Source organism: Ammospiza nelsoni, chromosome 16 (genome assembly GCF_027579445.1).
Source record: "Ammospiza nelsoni isolate bAmmNel1 chromosome 16, bAmmNel1.pri, whole genome shotgun sequence".
Taxonomy (NCBI): domain Eukaryota; kingdom Metazoa; phylum Chordata; class Aves; order Passeriformes; family Passerellidae; genus Ammospiza; species Ammospiza nelsoni.
This window is the reverse complement of record NC_080648.1, coordinates 9,699,789-9,720,413: the sequence shown is the minus strand read 5'-3', so window position 1 is coordinate 9,720,413 and position 20,625 is coordinate 9,699,789. Positions and strand designations below refer to the sequence as shown.

The 20,625-nt window shown below is 45.9% G+C and overlaps 1 protein-coding gene across 2 annotated transcripts in view; it reads right to left on the bottom strand.

The window, feature by feature from the left end:
- Window positions 1–13,717, bottom strand: part of TCF7 (transcription factor 7) — a 72,130-nt gene extending 58,413 nt beyond the window's left edge. The window contains exons 1-3 of one of the 2 annotated variants that reach the window (XM_059483754.1): window positions 13,181–13,717; window positions 13,010–13,076; window positions 12,515–12,621 (exon numbers count right to left, since the gene is read on the bottom strand). In XM_059483754.1, coding sequence (XP_059339737.1) covers window positions 12,515–12,621; window positions 13,010–13,076; window positions 13,181–13,378 — 372 coding nt within the window. In that variant the 5' untranslated portion in view covers window positions 13,379–13,717. Of the gene's footprint in view, window positions 1–12,514; window positions 12,625–13,009; window positions 13,077–13,180 lie in introns of both variants that reach the window. The other variant, XM_059483753.1, reaches the window with a different exon arrangement.
- Between the last annotated feature and the right edge of the window lie 6,908 nt (window positions 13,718–20,625).

Here is a 20,625-nt window from a genome sequence, read left to right as displayed (position 1 = left end):
AGATGCAGAGATGCCCAGAATGCAAAGATGTCCAGGACACATATTCAGGATGCAGAGACACAGAGATACCCGGGATACAGAGATGCAGAAATGCCTGGGATGCAAAGAAGCGAGACAGAGCCCCAGCCACCACAAACACACGTGGTTTTGGCCTCCCCACACTCACACCTGGAGCCTCCAGTAAGGAAAATTTCAGCTTAGAAGCTGACATGGGTGCAATTGATGGCATTCACATTCTACACATGATGTGCTTGCAAAAGCTGTCTTTGCCCTGTTGTGCTGAGTTTCCTCATGATTGTAAAAGTTGGACTGAACTCATCTGTCCGCCTCCTCTCTTGCTTTCTGCTGTAAACCTTTCTGCACCCCGCGCAACTGCAGCATCGCTGGAAAAGTTTTCATCTGCTTCAGCGTTTGCCTCAAGCCATTAACTGACAAACTGGCAGCAAACTACTGTTAAATGATTTCCTAGAGATTACTGTTTAAGTAAAAAAGGTTCCAAGATAAATAGACTGATTCTTCATGACAAAGAATTTGAATTATGCATCCAGAGGTTTGGTACGTGTGTCCAAAAGCTACTCTGTGTGATCCTGGAGGTTGTTCTCATCACCATATTACAAGTGGGTAAATAAATCACATTTGTTCCTGGTTTAATAATGAGGATTTGTGTATCATGTGTGTTTCAGACAATGTGTTGGACCATGCCATCATTGTTGCAATCCAGCTAATGCCACTCTGTGAAATTATCATTTAGCCTGAGAAGGTTATTTGTTTTTAAAGCAAGATGCCTCATGCCTTAAAGGAGTTGTGGTCCTAGGGCCACCTGCAACTTCCTAAAAGATTATGAAATTGCAATTTGTTTAATATGTTGAAGTAAGTGGTCTAATAAGCAGCACAGCTTACTCTTTTAGGCTAGTTCTTCTCTGATCACTTCTGAAACATCCCCTCTTGCAGCAGCCTGTGTGGGATTTTATGCTTTGTTTCAGTATCGACATTGCCGTGCTCTCCAAGCATCGCTTACACATGAAATGATAAAGCTGCTAATGCTCCTGGGGGAAACTGAGTGACAGAAAAACAAGCTCCTGTGGGACTGGGAGCTTGGGATAAAACCCTGCTTCCTCTGCTGTGGCTGTGCGCGGCAGTTACAAGACTATCCAGTTCCTCTGCTATAAAACTTGGTAACATGCCTCACTTCTTACCTGATTTTGAGAACATCCTGTGTTAACACATAAACAACTGGTGCTACTCATGTCTGTTTATTTGGCTATTTACACCGTCTGCCACAGCACCTGGTGCTCTCTGGTAAGAGGATCACTCGGCTCCCATATCAAACGAGCAGCTCCTGCCCACGGAAACAGCAACGCGCCCACCCCACAGCCAGGCATTCACCACTGGTTTCAGCAGGAAATCTGGATGAAGAGTGATGCTTTTGGATATGGGAGCTGATCTTTCAGAGATTCACTGCAGCCTGCCTCATCCATCGCTATGCATTTATAAGCAGATCCACGTGCTAGATCTGTACAAACAGCGTATTGCAATTTGAAAACATTCTATTTTGCATGTATATAACTACATGCACGCAGTTATATACTAGTTCCAGTAAATATCAATAACCAAACAATTATCACTAACATATCACGTAATTTTCTGTACTCTTGAGTCAAGAAATTAAATTTTCTGTACTTGCATTCCAGCATTGTCAGAAGTCCCAGCCAGGAACATTTGGTGCTTTTACCTGAGTTCTGCTCCTAGCAGAAAAACCTGAGCTCACCAAAATAGTAAAAAACTGACGTTGCCAGATATAACCTCATTTTCAGACACCCAATTAATTATGGAAAAAAGGGCTTAAGCATGACACCAGCTTCAAGCCAGAAGCATTAAAACTTTTTAGCTTTTTCTAAACACCGCTGTCTGTTGCATCGTAAAAAGCAGGATGCTAAAATGAGCCAAAATTTCTCAGCCCTCAGATGGAAAGATATCCTTCAATTACTGATGATTTCACATAGAAATTAAGTCATTTACACTATAAAACTATTGCCTTGTCAAGGTGTTCCCATGTCCCCTAGTCCAGCTGTTCTAGGGAGCTAAATTAGCAACAATAAACCCACTTCCTTAATGTCATTTAACAGCATTTGATTCTTCAGAATTGTTAACAGCCTGTACGAAATCAACTGACCAAGGTAAAAACAGGACTCCCACCCAGGACAAGGGACAAGAAATGCCCTGCAGTTAAAACAACCTGGAACAACTGCACACCTCCCTGTAAATCTCTTGGAGCTGCATTGCTGGGTGAATTCGTGTCCTGCCCCACAACAACCAGAGCTACATCTGATTTGAATGAAACTTCAGACTTCATAATTTTCATGCCAACTATTTCAGAAGCAATGTCATTTTCTTCAACACCCTGTTATTTCACTTGCCATCTCCACAGATTCTGCTCCAGTTCCAGAAGCAAATTTATTTTGAGGATACAGACTGCTTCCAAAGTGATTTTAGAAGGGCCACACACTTAAAATCCAGGACAGGCTTAAACCACAGACTTCAGGAACCCTCAAGTGAAGGTGTGCACCCCCAGCACCGTCATATTTCTTATAAAAGAAAAATGCAAACAAGAGATCAGGCTGAAGATTCCGATGTTTTTCAGAAAACGATCCCTATAGTAATGCTTTCAAACAAATAACAAGCGAAAACCGAAACACAACAGCAATAAAACCAAATCTGATGAGCTCTTCAAAAAGATCTCGAGCGATATCAGCTGGCAGGACTCTGTTGTCTGTCCCAGAGCTACGGCAGCTGATCCCAGCCAGGGCTTTGCTGCGAGCACACCGAAGGCAGGAGGCTGCAGCCTTTCATATTCCAGAACAAAAGCCAAGTTCGGATCACTGGGACAAGGAAGAAATTTTTTTGTTGTGGATACATTACTGTGTAATTACTGCAGATTTCATTTACTTTCTTTTGAGTGCTACACCAGATACAAAGGCTGTATAGATGTGGCAGCTTCTTGTGTTATTATCTAATGGTATGGTTTACATTTTAACAGTTAGTTCCCCAAAATACTGGGGATGTGTGTGTCTGTTGAAGGAAAGAAAACATATATTTCCCTGGTGGGAGACAGGGAAATACAACTGATATTGCCAACCACTGTCAAACTGATAGCAAGGAAAGAGTTTCACATAAAATCTAAAAAGAAAAGAAAAGAGTAATGATGTATCCATTTTCTCAATAAAATCAGGGTTAGAAAAATGGGAATAAGATCAGAAATGAATGCTGCTGGGTAAAGGACTATCCATGGGATGAGATGTAAAATTCCATAAAGCACAAATGTAGCTAATATTCAAAAGTCAAAGCTTTCTGTGGGTGTACACGCATAGAGATGTCAACACAACTATTTCATGATCACCGAAATTGCTACTAGCCTGCATCCTCTTGAAATGGCTATTTTTAGGACCTAGCCTTTCATGTGGTATAATGATGTGGATTTTACAAGAGCATTTATAATATGTTTCATATGGTGTGCAGTCCTGGAGGAATTGCTTTGTATCAGAGAAAGTCAAACAAAAAGGTCTGGACGTTTATTTAATTTTTCTAAAATTTTATTTCTTATTTTATGTTATTACTTCTGGTTTCAATTTTGGGTTATTATGCATACTTAATTTATCTATTTATTTAATTTATCTAAGCACTCCAAGGAATACTCAGCACAGCATGATGCAATCTTGCAAAAAATCACTTGTATTTCTAAATCCATATATTTTTTTGGATGGTGAGACTCCAAATCTGACAGTGCCAGTCCATAAGTTATAGCAAGAAGCCAGAGCTCAAAGGCCAATTTTTAACCTGGGGTTTGGTGGTGTCAGGGGTTGTGCTGTGTCTCCCACATAGAATCCAAAAACAGCAATTCCTCCTCACTATCCTGACTCCCACACCAGTAATTCCAGGGCAGCAGCACGTAAGGAGAATCACCTCATCAGCCTCTCCATGCTAAGAACAACAAATTTTCATGTGGTAGATCTTACAATGGTTTATTTCCTAAACATGAAAGCAATCTCCGCAGTGCCATATCCTCAACATCAGAATACAAATCTCACATTTCTGATCCTTTCTGAGCATTTTGCTGCAAAGAGCTTCTTCCTGGTGACTCAAAAAGTATTTTCCCAAGTGCCTTTATAATCACAGCCCCCTTGCACCCAGCCAAACGCCTTTATAACCTTGGGATTTCATATTTTATTTTTGTGTGGGTTCCACCAGAGCAGCACCTCAGTTTATGCTCACATAGGCTACTCCTCAGAGCAAACTACAGTAGAAAACAAATTCAACATAGACCAGACAAGCTGAATCACTTAAAAAAAAAAAAAAAAAAAAAGAAGTCTTATTTTGGTCAGTCTGTGATTACTATGTAGCTCCTCAAGGCAGACATGTACTTTGTGTATTACCGTTCCAGATTTTTCAATGGAACAAAGGAGATACTTTTGAGACTTTTTTTTGCCTATCATTTAATCAAATGCAAAGTTGTTATAACCAGAGGGGAAAAGTGCTCTAGATTCTAGTATCCAGTTTTACTTTGGTTTCAAAAACTTACCACAGCATTGTTGAGTTTATTGTTTTCTTTCACAAAACACTAATTTCGGGACCCCGTGAAACACAATGAAGCAGATTCCTCTCGTGGCAGCTGAGCTGTGTTTAGCACAGAGGTGGTGAATGGGAGAGGAGCAGTGGTTTGAAGCCACTTTGGTGACCTCCTGCCCAGCACCTCCAGCCAGCAGGATGCTCTGGGTGGGGACAGCTGATTTTATCAGGTTCTGCTAACCCTTTTACTGACCAAGTGTCCTACTTTGTCCATGAAGCACTTCACAGAGGGGACGGTGGTGGAAGAGTTCTTCACTGGGAATGGCCATAAGCAGCATGTCCAGAGAAAGGCAACGGAGCAGATGAAGGGCCTGGAGCACAAACCTGATGAGGAACAGCTGAGGGACATGGGGGGGCTCAGCCGGGAGAAAAGGATGCTCAGGGTGAGCTCCTAAAACCACCTGAAAGGAGGGTACAGCCAGGTGTGAGGGGCTTCAGTCTTTCCTCCCAAGTAAGAGGCAACAGGACGAGGCAATGGCCTCAAGTTGCACCAGGGGGACGTTCAGATTGGATGGCAGGGAAAATTTCTTCACTGAAGAAGCTGACAAGCCCTGGCATAGGCTGTTCAGGGAAGTGGTGGAGTCACTGCTCCTGAAGAGATTTAGAAGATGTGTAGATGTGGTACTTGGGGACGTGCTTTAGTGGTAGCCTTGTCAGTGCTGGGTTAAAGACTGGACTCAATGATCTTAGAGGGCTTTTCCAGCACAAATGACTTTATGATCCTAAATTATAAAGACTCAAAGACAAAAACCAGTGACAGAGCAGTGCTAAGTTGCTCTGTAAGGAGGTATAAAGGTAAGAGCTCTTTGTCCAAGATAACCCACCAAGAAGATCCTGCTGTAACCAAGCCTTAGAGGCACATGGTGCTGCAAACCCTTTCTTTATGAAACAGGCAGTGGGTTTGTGAGCCACCAGCATGTGCTGAACTGTCAGTCTTATGGTGAGAACAAGACCTTGGATGATGTTCACAGAGGGTTTGGTCCAGACTTTGCAGGTTCTCTGGACATTCACCCCATGAAACACACGCACTGCCTGGGGCCTGGACAGAGCTGTGCCCTCTCAGACAGATCACTGGACACGCCAGCAAACAGAACAGGCACCTGGTCTTTACTGATTCAGCTGGATTAAAACTGGAAACTAGGAAGTGAACAGCTCTGTATCCTGTATCCAACCCTCTGAGTCACCTGTTTGCCTACCAAACCTTTGTTTCATCCGCCAGACACGGAGACTAATGAGCAAGTATCTTGTTGTAGCCTTTTTTAAAAAAGAGAGATTCCAAGTACAGCAATGAAAGAGCCTAGAGGGGGGAGTCACACATCCCTGCTTGGCACCAGCCTGGGATTTGATCAGGCTGAGAAGCTTTCCCTGCTGCAAAGAGTTCAGGAAGCAATTTGTACCTACTCTCCTATTGCTGTGCCCTCCACCCACCACTGGCAAATGATGAGGTAAGAGCATGTGTACATCAGGCTGGCAGAGATGCTGACATAAGCCCTCTCCTGGCTCCTTGAGCAGTGGGGTGGAATGGCAAAGGCATGGGAAACCAAGGGCCCTGAGCTACCTGGAACAGTGGCTGGTATCCCTGCCCACAGCAGGGGCTTGGGATGTGATGATCATTAAGGTCCCTTCCAACTCAAGCCATTTTGTGTTTCTGTGAAATAAGGAGCAAACAGGAAAGGGATGCAGCAGCTGTGGCAAAAGCCTCGGAGGGGTGGGATAAAGAGAAGCTCCCACAGTGGCCATGCCTTCAAAAAACAGTTTTGGCACCTAGTCCCTGTTCAAATCAATGGAACAGACAGAGAAAGACAATCTTTGAGGATTTGTTGAGGAAACTGTGGCTTACACATGTTGCAGGAGATTTTAGTAAGTGAAGAGCAGCACGTGTCTGACTATGGCTCACCCAAACCCCCTCTGCCCAGCACAGCCTCCCTGAGAGAGGAACGACTCTCACAAGTGCTCAGGTCCTTCCTCACCTGCTCTGTGGTGAACTGGCAAGGGGGCTCAAAGGCCAAGCCATAGGAAACAAAGACTAAATTTGGTCTTGATGAATCATGGCCAAAAGGCAGATAAAGAACTGCAGATGTGAAGTTAATGGCACGCTGTAAATGCTTCCTCAGGAGTGTTGATGTTTCTCAGGAGGAGGCTGTGCTCTGCCCATAGCCACCATGCCATGTACACACACACACTCAGTCCACACCAGATTGCCATCTTAGGTGTGCAGCTCACACCAGCCCATATCCCAAAATCCTGCTTCCCTTGCAGATCACGCTGCAGATAGGGAGGGTTCAGCCTGTGATTAAGATCTGGCCCTGTGCAGAAGATCTCTGACAATGGGCAGGGGAGTCACCCCTCGAGCCAGCAAGGGCTGTTTAGTCACAGGAACACACGCCGTGCTACTGGCCTGGGGACCTGGCAGAGCCAATGCTGCATGGATCAGGATCAGCCAGGGTTTCACCCCAGTGCAGGAATTTAATGGTGCCAATGGAGTCATAGCATGAGAGGGACCACAAGCTGTGAGGCAACACACAGGTGAGCACATTGCAGAGCTCCTCCTGCTCCCCCTTCTCTCAATTACAGCTTTGGGTACCAGACCAGCTCTGCACTTTTCATCCCGGACATGCCGTGTGCCACTCAAACCCAAATCACTTTGTTCTTCACAGCTAAAATTTCAAAACCACTAATCATTAACATGGATGAGCTTCGGGAACTCGAGTTGATGTTAAGTTTTTGCTTTTCTCCTCAGATTCTCAACCAGTCAAGCCCATAAAATTTCTCACACAGCAATGGTTGGAAGTTTGCAGGAACAGTGCCTTTACCATACATATCTCATAGCAACTCCCTGCCAACAAAGCATCCCATGCCTGGGAAGCCAGTTCCAGGGTAGCCTGTGAAGGAATCCCAGTGGGAGACCAGATATTGTTGAACTGTCTGGATCACGTGCACACTTATTCACATGCACAGATTTACATAAAACTTGCTTTTGTTTCCCTGTGACATTTTGCTTTCTCTTTTTTTCATTCCAAACAATTTAAAAATAAGGTTTATTGGACCACACACATCCAGTGCTGTATCATGTCGCTGCTTCTTAAGCAGAACTCTCTAATTTATTTCAAAGGGAAGTTCTGCTTCAAAATTGAGGGTGTGATATGAACTCAGAAATTAACACAAGAATTTTCCTTGGGGGAAACCAAGACTGAATCAGACATGCAATAAATGACCTCGTAAGCCCTGTGCCTTGGTACATCCACATATCCAAAACTGTGCTTTAACACAAAACATTATTTTCAATATTGTCTTATTTCAAGCTAGGTAGAAGAGCTGAAAGAAGTGGATTTTCTTTGGTCAGGAGGGAACAAATCATTCATCTGTCTGTCTGCCAGGAGGTCCATCAGCAGCACTCCTAAAGGCTGTGTGCCGGGAATGTAACAATTCCTGGGGACAGGGAACCCTCCTGGAGAGGTGTGAGCCCTGCTGCCAGGGAACCTGGCTGGGAGGCTGCTCTCCCAGAGCAGCAGGCACGGCTGGGAACACACAGAGCTCCTGTTGGCTCCCAGCTGCCTCCCTCCCTCCACACAGCACATCTGGAGGGGGATGCAGCCGCCCTCTCCCCATGGCACGGAGACGCCGGGGAGCTTTCCCACTGGTTTCAACAAGATCAGAACCCAACACAGGAAAAAGCAACACTAAACTATTGCCCTGACAGTGCAAGTCAGGACAGAGAGGCAGAAGAACAGCTGAGCTGCAGATTTCCTTCCGCCAGCTGCTGTGGGGGCCACAGTGTCCTCCTGCAGGGGATGGAGCAGCCCTGGGGAGGGGATGCAGCAGAAGCAGCCGAGTCCTGAGCCTCAGCTGCTGCTGCTGCTGCTGCTTCAGCTTCTGTCCAGTGAAGAGCAGTCCCAGACTGCAGCTCCATGCTTTTCTGACCTCGTGTTAGGCATTTGGGCCCTGTGGCCCCAGGCCAGCAGTAACTGCACTTTGATCTTGCCCTGCCCAAGGGGACATTTCATACCCTCTGAACAAGCCCACGGAGCCCAGCGGACCACAGGGACCAGGCTCTGAAAAGCCACATTATTGTGAGCTCTGCTGTCTTATTTGGGGACTTCAGCTGTGCAGAGCTTGGGGAGGTACCCCAACTCTTCTGCTCCCATGTAAGCTCTGGTTTGACAACTTTGTAATTAAGAAAATGAGGTAGTGTCTGTTTTCCAAAGAAAAAGAAGCTCTTGAACTTCTGTTTCTCAGACAGAAAGTCCAGCGCCTCAGCTTAACATGCAGAATATTTTCATCCTGCCTTTACACTCCTCACACACTCACCACACACATCTGAAGTACACAGAAAATGTGAGGAGCTCCCCTGAAATCTCTCCCATCAATAGGAGCAGGGAGACCTCGTGCTCTATATACAGGGCAGCATGGCTCATTCCCCTATTTTATAAACCTATTTACGAAAAGAACTTAAAGGAACTTACAAGAGCTCCTTTTACCATTTAACTACCACACAGTACAAGATATAACAATGTTCAGAAAACCCCCTCAGGTCTAAACTCAATTATATAACTGTAGCAAGAAAAATATTTTAATCTGATCAAAGTGTTAACATGTTTGACCATGTCTGACCTCTAATGTTTGTAACCACCTAAAAGGCTGCTCTTCTTACTAAGGATGTACCTTAATTTGATTTAAAGTCATTTGTACTATTTAAAAAAAGGATATAGTTTTATGATTTTATATTTAATTTAGAAAAATGGTTCCTCAACTTGTTCATATTCTTTGGAAGTTTCTTGCAGATTTTTAACCCGTAAGTATTATATATTTCACTCAGGGAAAAGCTGGACCTTGCACAAGATGGGATAAAGTGGAGCCTTGAACGACCACACACACAACACCTGAGAGCCAGGTGAGAGATGGCTCTCCTGGAGCCTTGCAGAGGATTTCAGATGCACACACAGGCTGTGCCAAGATGCTCTTAAACACCCTTGACTGCCTGTGCCCTCCCCAGCCTGGCAGCTCCCCGAACAAGGGACCCTGGGCTCAGCCCTCTGCCTGGTCCTCAGCTCCAAAGCACGTTCACCCTGCCCACGCCCCCAGCAACAGCTCCACTGCCAGTCCAGGAAAGGTTTGCCTGCCCAAACCAGCAGCTCTCCAGCTGAATCATCCCACACTGGCATGTGCCACCTTCAGCCCAGGAGGGCCACCCTGCTGCGGGCAGCTCCTGCCAACCCTCTGCTGCTGGCCCTCCAGGGAGCATCAGCCAGGCTGAGGGCAGCTCCCCAGCATCTTCAGAGCATGTCAATAACGTGGCTGGGTGTGTTTTGGTGAAAAGAGGCAATTTTGGCTGGGAGATGTGGGGACCTGAGCAGGATGCTCGGGTGAGCAGCGTAACAGTTAGTGGCTACAAACACCTAGAGGGAAACAAAGCAAAAGTGGTGCTGCTGACAAAATCAGAGAGAAAATAGGAGAGAGGAGAGCAGCACCCCGCCACTGCTGGTAGCAACACACCCAGCCAGGCAGGCGCTGGACCCCGTCCAGAGCCACTCACAGCTCCCCCACAGGGCTCGTGGGGAGCCCACCGAAAAAAATGTGGTTTTACAGAGCGTTGCAGGGCAGAGGTTCAGCCCAGCCTCAGAGCCAGCTGCTCTGTGTATTTCAGGGAGTTAGACTCTGTTTTCAATCAGGTAAATTACTGTTTTCAGTGTAAAGCCCTGACAGTTTGCCAAAGTACTCCTGGTTTAATTTTTTAATTGATTTTTTTTAAGATTCTAAAATTAATCCTACTTGCAAACAACTGTTTCCAGGAAGCCTCATTAACCAAAATACAATCTCCACTATCAAGTGCATGCATGATTGTGATACCTAATCCTATTCACTCACACAACCCTCCTCCCTGACTCGTGCTAAAGTGTTAATTAAACACACTTTTATGGATGGTTAAGTATCCGCAATCTTTGGTCACAGATCTGACCTCCTCGATTATTGGAAGCAGCCACCAGATTATAGCCCACACTTTATATAATGTACACAGCAGCAATAAATCTATATGAGAGCAATCCATAATTTACCATGATAATCTTTGCCCAGTCAATAGAAATGTAAGACAAAATTGCCCAGAGTAATATATTGAAATAGTTATTGTAGTAAGTTGAAAAAAACGCAAGACCAGCCTTCTTCATGAAGAAGAAATCTTCCCCTGTCTGCCAGGTTTTTAACTGAAAACATCAAATCAGCTCTTCATAAACCATGGCAGGATCCAAACTGGCCTAAAGGAAGCTGTGTGAGGCACTGGATGATTTTGATGGCCCTCAAGGGGATGGGATCATGCCTTCTCTGCCACATGTATCTTCTCCCCTTCCAGTTCTGCACAGTTCATTTGCTCCTGTCGGCTGCTCTGACAGCAACCGCTCGGATTTTACTCTGTTATCAAGGGAAAAGGTGATTCCTAAACCACAATCTACTCTATAGCCTAGCTGCTGATAAATAGGCTATTGCACTTTGCTGCCCATCTAGGAAGAGTTTAAGATTAAAAGAAATATCCCACCATAGCAAAAAGATGCTGCACTGATGGAACTCTGGACTTACCCAAATTCTATCTCAGGGAGCAAATTAAGTGTGTTTACATAAGACAAATTTAAAAACATTTAAAGTTTATCAGGAAGAGAACAGCTTAATATTTTGGGGAATGAGGGGGACACCTGGTACCTGGATAAGGTGGGAAGCACCAGAAGAAATGCTTATTTGGGTTACAACAACATAAGCGTGCCCTGCCCTGCAAACACATCTTCTCTTGCTGTAAACTGAAGGAAGACTTAAAAATTTAGGGATAGATCCTTGATGTCTGCAAACTTCAGCAAAGTTCCAGCCAGGAAAAGTGAATCTCCTAGGAAAAGCTGTGTGGGGTCCAGGCAGGCTCATGCAGGGACCTGTCTCCTGCTACCCAGGCCAGGCGTGAGGGTACGGCACCGATTTCCACAAATAATTCTAAGTTTGATACTCCACAATCCATCCATTTTCCATAACACCAGTTTGACATCCTACCCCTCTTGCGAGCAAATGACCAGAATTAAGGACACGTTTACATACTCTTTTAAACTTTATCCCTTTAAAGGTTAAAACCTGAAACTGAAATAAATCAGATTACGTTCTGTCCTCAGTTTCTGACGGCTAATGGGGAGCAATGTCTGAAACAAACGCAGCGTGCTGGCTCCCAGGAGTGACACCAGCACTGACTGTCTGCTGCAATGTCAGGACATTATTTTCTTAAGGTCTGATCGAGAGGGTGGTGGGAAAAGACAGCTTTTGTAAAGAAGACTTTAGTTTAATCATTCAGATGGCAAAACTTAGAAACATGAGAACGTACAGAATTACTAAAGCTGATTTAAACTTTCCTGGAGAAAGATGGGAATAGTCCTCCAGCAGCACAAAGCCTTTTCCTGAAAACCTCTATTGCCATTTTAGAAGCACAAGATCCATTTTCTGGGCCATCATCCACAAAAGAGCCCTAACACACAAGCTCAGCTGCGGGACATATCCCTGAACACAACCACAAAGACCAGGAGCTGCTCCCTCCAAAGCCCACGACCCAGAAAAAGGAACGTACACTCTTCCATGAGATATTAGGAGTTGACTGCTGGAAGAGTAAAGCCAAACCTAGAGGATGAGCAGACTGGAAAAGCAGCTCCTCCAACAAACTCAGAGCGAAGCAGGCGCTTCCTGCCGAGCATCTCTCCCCATTCCCACTGCTTTTCCTTTTGGCTTGGACAGAACAGTGTCCAGCTATTTCAGAAACTGGGCTCCAATTTGTCAGGCAAAAAGCATGTGTAGGTGCCCGCACAATACCTGCAACATACTTCAGCAGTGAAAGAGGCCACAAGACTTCTCCATACGGAGAGGAGGAACTCACCAGAGGTGACATAGATCCATTGGGCAGATACGGATCTGAGAGCATCAGGAAAGGGTAACCAGAATAGGCAGATCCTTTATACATCCCTGGGTCCTGATGTTTCATACCTGCTGAAATCAATGTTCCCTGTTAAAATTTGTCTTATGACAGGTGACTCCTCCACCTGTCAGGGGTCCCCAAAGAGGTCACAGCATGTTGTGGGCATCTTTTTGTCCCATACTCCTGAGAGAAGGTGATGGGGAGTGCCAGGGTCCCCCATGGGTGCAGACTCTCACAGTGGGGACACTGGGGAGCCTCGGTGCTGTCAGGAGTAGCTTTCCCGCTGGGGGCTGTGCTGACCAGGCTAGCATCCCTGACTCCCAGGGGTGTCAGGGCGATGGGCTGGGGAACCGGGGGACCACGCACCAGACAAGGCGCACTGGGGAAAACCAGCAGGAACCGGGAATGGGGAGAGGGGGACACACAGAGAAACACGCGGAGGTTGCCGTGACTAACCATCATCCATGTGGTCCGGGAGCTTCTCCTGGTACACCCTCTGCGGATCCTGCACTCGCCGGAGGGCCTGCACGGGGAGGAGAGAGAGGGGCAGCGCGGGGGCGTGGGGCGGGGGCCGCGCGGGGCGGGGGGCGCGGGGCCGCCGTGCGGGGCCGCTCCGGCCCGGCTCACCTCGGCATCGGCGGCGGCCGCGGCCGGGCTGCCGCTGCCCTCCGACTCGTTCACCAGCGAGGACTTGAGGTCGGCCAGGTCGCGCTCGGTGAAGGCGTTCTCGGGGATCTTCTCCTCCTGCTCGCCCTCGTCCTTGAAGGCCAGCATCTCGTCCGTGGCGCCCAGGTCGTCCCCGCCGCCGCTGCCCAGCTGCGGCATTTTCCTCCCGCCGCTCCCTCCCCGCCGCGCAGCAACTTTCCCGGCGAGTATTGTTCTCCCGGATCAAGCCCTTCGCAATTAGTATTTCTTTTTCTCTCCCTCAATTATTTTTTTTCCTCCTCTTAAAAAAAAAAATTAAAAATAAAAACTAGCTCCCTCTTCAATTTTTCTCTTTAAAGCTTTCTCCTCCTTTCCCTTAACTTTTAAACTTTTTTCCTCCTTTAATTTTGTTCCCCCTTTCCAAATTCCCTTTAAATCTCTCCTGAAAAAAACAAAACAAAACAAAACAAAACAAAACTACAATTGCTTTTCCCTCGTCACTCTGTTCTTTCCTCCCCCCCGTTCCCTCCCCGCTCGGGCGGCCCGCGGGGGGCTCGGCAGGCTGCGGGCGGGCAGGCGTCGCGGGATGCCGGGCTCCACGGGCCCCCCCGAGCCGCCGCCGCCCCCCCGCCCTCCGAGCCCCGGCAAGTTTGGCTGGAGCAGCGGGCGCCGGCGGCTGGCGGAGCACGGAGCGCCCGGTCCGACTGCGAGCGCGGCGGCGCGGCGGGCGAGCGCTGCGACATCAAAGCGGCCGCCGGGTGATTGGCAGCGCCGGGGCGGGGCCGGGGGCGGGCGCACGCAGGGACACACGGACACACGGACGCGCAGACACACAGCGAGAGGCGCGCACACGCGGGCGGGCACACGGGGACACACACGGGCGCGCTCGCTGGCACACACGCTGCCGCGCCAAGTCGCTGCGTTAAAGGCGCGGCCAGTCCGACACGGCGCTGCGGCGGGGTGATCCCCATCCCGGCCCAGGGGGGCTGTGCGGGTGCGGGGTGGGCAGCACCGGGGGCTTGGTGCAGCCCCGGGTGTGTGTGTGCGCACGTCTGTGACACACACGCACCTCTGCCCGCACATCTGCACACGCGCCTGTGCCTACCTGTGTGCACACACGGACGTGCCTGCACGCACACCTGAGCACACACGCACACGGCCCGTGCACATCTGTGCCCATCCACATCCCTGCACACGCACATCTGCGCACTCACCGTGGCACAAGCTCTGCTGCAGCCACTCCTGCGTGCCCACGGCTGAACATGCACCTGCACCAGTCAGTGCTGCCTCACACACGGCTGCAGGCAAACACCTCACACACGTCCACATTTATGTGTGTGCACACATCAGCACGTGTCGGGGTCTGCACGGCCCACACAGGTCCCTACAGGGGTATGTGTACAGCCTCACACACACCTGTGCACACACACACAGCACACAGCTGCACATCTGGCACACACGAGCACTCACACAGCAGCACACGGCAGAGGGATCCACACACAGCACAAAAGAACATGTAACATGAAAAAGAACATGTAACTGCACACATCAGCACACACACAGCTGCACATCTGGCACTCACAGGCATCTGTACACACACAGCTGCACACACAAACACATCTGCATGCTCACATGCACCTATGAATCTACAAGCACTGATCAGCGGCACATGATAAACGCAGAGGACAGAAGGCCAGACATGGTACTGCTGACACATCAGTCCACGTGTGTGCACACAGCTCACATGAGAACACATCAACATGTGTGTGCACACACTGAGACATCAGGACATGTATGTTTGCAGAGGCACATGCATGAACAGGCACACGTACCCAGCAGGACATCAGGATGTGTATGTGTGCACAGACATGCATGAACAGACACACGTGTACACAGCAGGGCATCAGGACATGTATGTGTGTACACAGACACACCTCAGCATGTGTAAGTGTGCACTGAAACTTGTTGGGATGTGTGTACAAACACACACTGCAACACCAGCACTCGTGTATGTGCACAGACAGATGTGAACACACACACACAGACACATGAGGGCATGGATACCTGAGCTCAGGCACACACAGCACATGTGTGTACACACACACACACACACACACACACAGACATACACACACACACACACACACACACACACACAGACACACACACACACACACACAGACACACACACACAGACACACACAGACACACACACACACACACACACACACAGACACAGACACAGACACACACACACACACACACACACACAGACACACACACACACACACACACACACACACACACAGACACAGACACACACACACACACACACACACACACACACACACACACACACACAGACACACATCAGGGCACGGATACCTGAGCACAGTTACACTCAGCACATGTGTGTACCCACACACACACACACACACACAGACACAGACACATCAGACACGGATATCTGAGCTCAGGCACACACAGCACACGTGTGTGCACACACTGACACACACACACACATCAGGGCACGGATACCTGAGCTCAGGCACACGCAGCACACGTGTGTACTTACACTGACGCACACACACAAACACACACACAGACACACACACAGACACAGACACACACACAGACACACTGCCCATTGCCAGCCGTGTGCTGACACACCCATGCCACACGCGTGTGTCCCTGGCCACCCTCCGTGCACACCCAGCACGGGCGGCGCTGCCGCCACAGCGCCCTCGGCCCCTTCGCGGCACAGACGTGACGTGGGGTGGCAGAAAATTATTAGTTTTCCTGCCTGGCCCCGAGGGTCAGGAAACAAGAAATTACCATCTTCGCAGCCCATTTCGAAGGCACTAGACACTTGTGTGTCGGCGTCGGAGGGATTTTTAAGCAGTTCCCATGGAAAAGGAAACTCCCCATCTCTTCTGATCACACACGACAGGTCCTGTGCATGTCTCCAGTAGCTTAAAACAACACACCGATATTTATTTTCCTTAATTAAGATTGCACAAGATAGCCCTGGGTCCTGGAGACTTTGCTACAGACTGTAATGACGCCATGTAAATTGTTTTTTATGACCCAATATACAACATATTGTCACATTCAGCCCTTGAATAGGAAGCTAAAAATCTTGGTCGCTATTTCTCTTGTTAATTAGGGTATTATTACTTGGGATATAATCTTATTATTTTTTGGGGAGGAGAAGAACTAGTTGGAGCCACTTTGAAAAGTACTTGAATATATTTAAATGGAGCAAAATCTGTCTTTTTGCTAATTGCGGATTTTGCATGACATAGAATTATTGTTCTGATTTTGGGGCACAGTTGATGCCTGGCTGAAGAAGATGGGAAGGATGCTGTTTGCTTTTTTCCTGCTTAGTTTTCTCCTCCAAATGAATAAACTGCCCCATAGGAAACTCCGTTGGCAAATTTCCATTCTTTTAAACATCCCAAAAATAAAACAAGATGCAGCCACTTTGAGGAATAATCATTTGAATGAAATATTTGCTACTTTAAGATTTTTTTTCCTTCTTCTTTCAGATGATCCTCTTGTTTTGCATGTGAAAAAAATCGTCTGAGATTTACAGCCCTCCCAAATGGAGATAAAGCCTTGGCAATGAGTTGGAAACCTGTTGTAATCTGTGATCCAGGAAACAAAGAGCCTCATTAATGCAGAGACTTTGGTGAGCCTTTGATGTTAGCTAGCATAGCATTCACTCTCAGTTCCATTTGCATTTAAACATTCATAAAAACATCATCTCTGCTTCCTTTGCCTTAAGCAATTTAGGAGTAAAGTATAGCTTCTATTTAAAGAAACCCACTGTGGTGAGGCTTAGAATACAAATATCACATAATCTTCAAGCAGAGCAAATATTTTATCCTACATTTCTGGTGGGCACATTTAATAATATTATATGTAAGACCCAAAATAAAACATCCATCTTATTTTCATTAACCTTACACCACATACTCAAGTCAAAAGAGAAAACGGGCCCTGTTAATTCTAAATATACTACATACCAATTTGTGGAAGGAAGAGAATCCACAGGATTTTACATTATTGACAAGAGCTGAATTTTTGAAAACTGCATGCCTACAGCAAGGTGCCTAAATCTGTATTTAGGCACACAGCACTGAAAACTGTGAACAAGTTCAGGTTTATATATATATATTTCTGGACTGCAGAATCTACGTCTTGGTTTGAAACGGAATAGAAAAAAAAGATTATTTTAAATTTTTGTTTTTAACAGAATCAGAGAAGTAAAATACAACAACCCCAAAACAACAACAACAACAACAACCAAACAAACAAAAAACACCCAAAAAACCAAAAACCCAAAAAACCCCAACAACCAAACAAATGAAAAAAAACAACCCAAAAAAGCCCAACCAACCTTCCCCCCTCCCCAAAAAAACCAAACAAAAAACCAAACAATAAACTCTAACACATAAAAATTTTCTTCCAAGAGAAGGCAGTGTTGCTCCCAGATGGCATCTTGAGGGAATGGCAATATGTGGGGAATTTGGAGAATCATTAGAAAGCAAAAGCCTGTCCATCTTATCTTCGTAAGTATTATTCCCCAGCACACCTAGGGGAAGTGGAACAGCACAAAAAATACTGTAATTGGCTTGTCTTGCTATTTGAAAATATTCAGCTGGGGTTGTCCACGTTTGCTGTACCCTTAAAAATAACCAAGCAATGGAAATTGATCCCGTGGCACATTGGGAGTTCTTGATATTCCCCCTCTTACGAGCAAATACAAGAAAATCTTTAGGTTTGGTGCTGTGAGTCAGTGCAGCCTGACTGGTGTTTGAAGCATTATAAGCAAGTTTCCTATATGATGAATATCCAAAATTAAAAACTGAAATGGAAAACACTTAAAACCAACTTTACCTTGGATAAAATATTTCTGGAGCTGGATCAAAGGAAAACAAAAAGCCTGGCTTACTTGTCAGATCATATCTGCACTGAACTTCAAGGTTTGATTTGTATTATTTACATGGAAAAAGTCCCAAGAAACCAATTTGGCACTAAATATCTTCATTACGTTTTTTCGCTTGTATGGGTGATTAAATCAATCTAGGGTTCCTGTTTTAATTTTTTTTGAAAGGTGCAGCCATCTGTGAATTGAAGAACTTTTCTGATGTCATCTTTGTGCTAGAGACATGCTTTCCCCCCTCCTTTTTAATTTTTTTTTTTAATAAGGAAACTTTTAAAGGAGCATGTTTTCTTTACTATTAGAATTTCTAGCTGTCCTTCCAGTAACTATTTAGAATTAAGGGTATGTAGTAACTTTTTAGAACATTTTAACTGTAACACCTGCAGGTAACAGTAAACCAGATTAAAATATAACCAAGTCTGTCTCTTGGTCTGCCTGTTCCTCATCTTGCATTTATCAACAGGTTCCCCGAATGCTGTGTGTGAAACTCAGCACATGTATTTTGTATTTTGTACCATGTATTTTGTACCATGCTTTGCACAGCAGTGCTGTGTGGTTTTACACCTTGGAGTAAGTGAAGCCTCTCCTTTAAAGTCAATGTAAATGTTGCCTCTGACTTCTCCTAGTCCAGGGTTCCACCTTCTGTGCTTTAAAAGGGCCAGCCTTGGATTTATTTTATTTAGGGGATATTTTCTCTAATTTTTTTTTTTGTTGTTGTTCATTTGAATTGATCAGTTTGCAGTAGCTCCCACTTTACTGTTGGGACACATTTTATCCTCACACACAAGTTCATTTAATGAGGGTGAGGAACACATCTACCCCTGTCAGGTTAAACATCCTACATCAGCTTTCCTATTTCATTCTATTTGCAGCAAACATATTTCCCTGATATGCATATACAAATCCAAATATGCTTTAATTAAACCCAGATTTATTTCAGCTTTTTTTTTTTTTTTTTCCTTTTTTATAGTCTATTAATCAGTTCTCCACTAGCAGATGAACCTTCTAAATATTTACCATCCTTTTGGAGAAAAACATGAGCACAACCATCCCACAAGGATGGCTTGACTGATAGATTGGCAGCGCCAACGTTTCAGATGAGACGGATGAAAACTTGTGTGCGGGATTCCAGCTGGGAGCAGGAGCTCCTGGAGGACAGGCTGCTACCAGCTGAACTAATCCTGGCAAGTGACCAGCCTAAATCAGGCCACTGAAAGCTCTGTTTTGCCCAAAGGGGTTTACACTGGTGTAATTACCTCAGCAGAGTCATAGCAGGAACATTTCCTTAGTCTAGACAAGCTCTAATACATGAAATAGATCTATCGTTTGCAGCTGAAACATCCCAACCCAGCTGGGGCAGGGACAGGGCTCTGCTCTCCTCTCCTTGGCTGCTCTGTGCCCAGGTACAGCAGGATTTGGGCTGCAGCATCCTCCAGGTTGGTCGGTCTGTGACAGAAAAAAGGGTCATGCAGTGGCTCAGCCATTTCCTGACTGGATTCACTCTTAATCTTGAGGGATTTTAAGTGTTTATTTGACTTCGTGCATTGATCTAAATGTACTTAAAGGATTCCCTGACAGACGTTTGCTTTTAAACTACCAACAGAAAATTGACTCCCTGACACTGCAATATTTAGGTTGCTTTTGAATATCTACAAGCTTTTCTGGAAATGCTTCTAGCTGCTAGGACTGAAGACTCCATTTTTCCCCTTTGGGATCAAGCAGCAAAGGTAGTGCAGACTCTGACTGGGGCCAGCATCCTGCTTTCTCCAGGAACAGAGGATAATCTCTCAAAAACTTCATCAGATGTCAAAAGCCATAGTGTGAAATCCATTTTGGAGCCTGTGATCATTGGATCGCTCCCTGTGTGTATGGCACAACATGGCACAAGTCACCATCAACTTTACCAATTTTTGGTTTTTTACCCCCTGTTCTGATTTTGTCAGGTTATAAGACCATCTCTTCAGGCAATTTTCACTTAACAAGTCTTTTCTTTGCTCCTGATACCCATAACACTTAAGATTATTAAAGGATTTTAAAAGACTAATCTATTTTTCACTCAGTGTGTTTTGTTCACCTCTTGCTGTTGGAACTGGACCAAGCAACTGGCATTGCATTTAATATTTCTTGTTACTCTCACTGTCAGGTTCTCAGGCACTTGCCCAATGCTGAAAGATCTGAGTTTCAAACAGGAAGGAACATGTTTATTTGTTTACAAAAACACTTTTCCAGGGCTGCATCCTGTGGTCACACATTCATCCAAGGAGTCCCTGCTCCAATGACTCATGCCTCTAAATTAAAAGGATCCATGAAGACGGATTTGCAGAATCATACTCATTTCTTCCACAACAATTTTTACGTAAACTATAGGGAAAAGTATGTTAATTTTTCGGGTCCATAAAATTTGATTTTTTTACCAAACCAAGGTACAGGGCTGCTTTTTTCTCTGAAAGTGTTCTTTACATTTTAAGCAAACCTTACA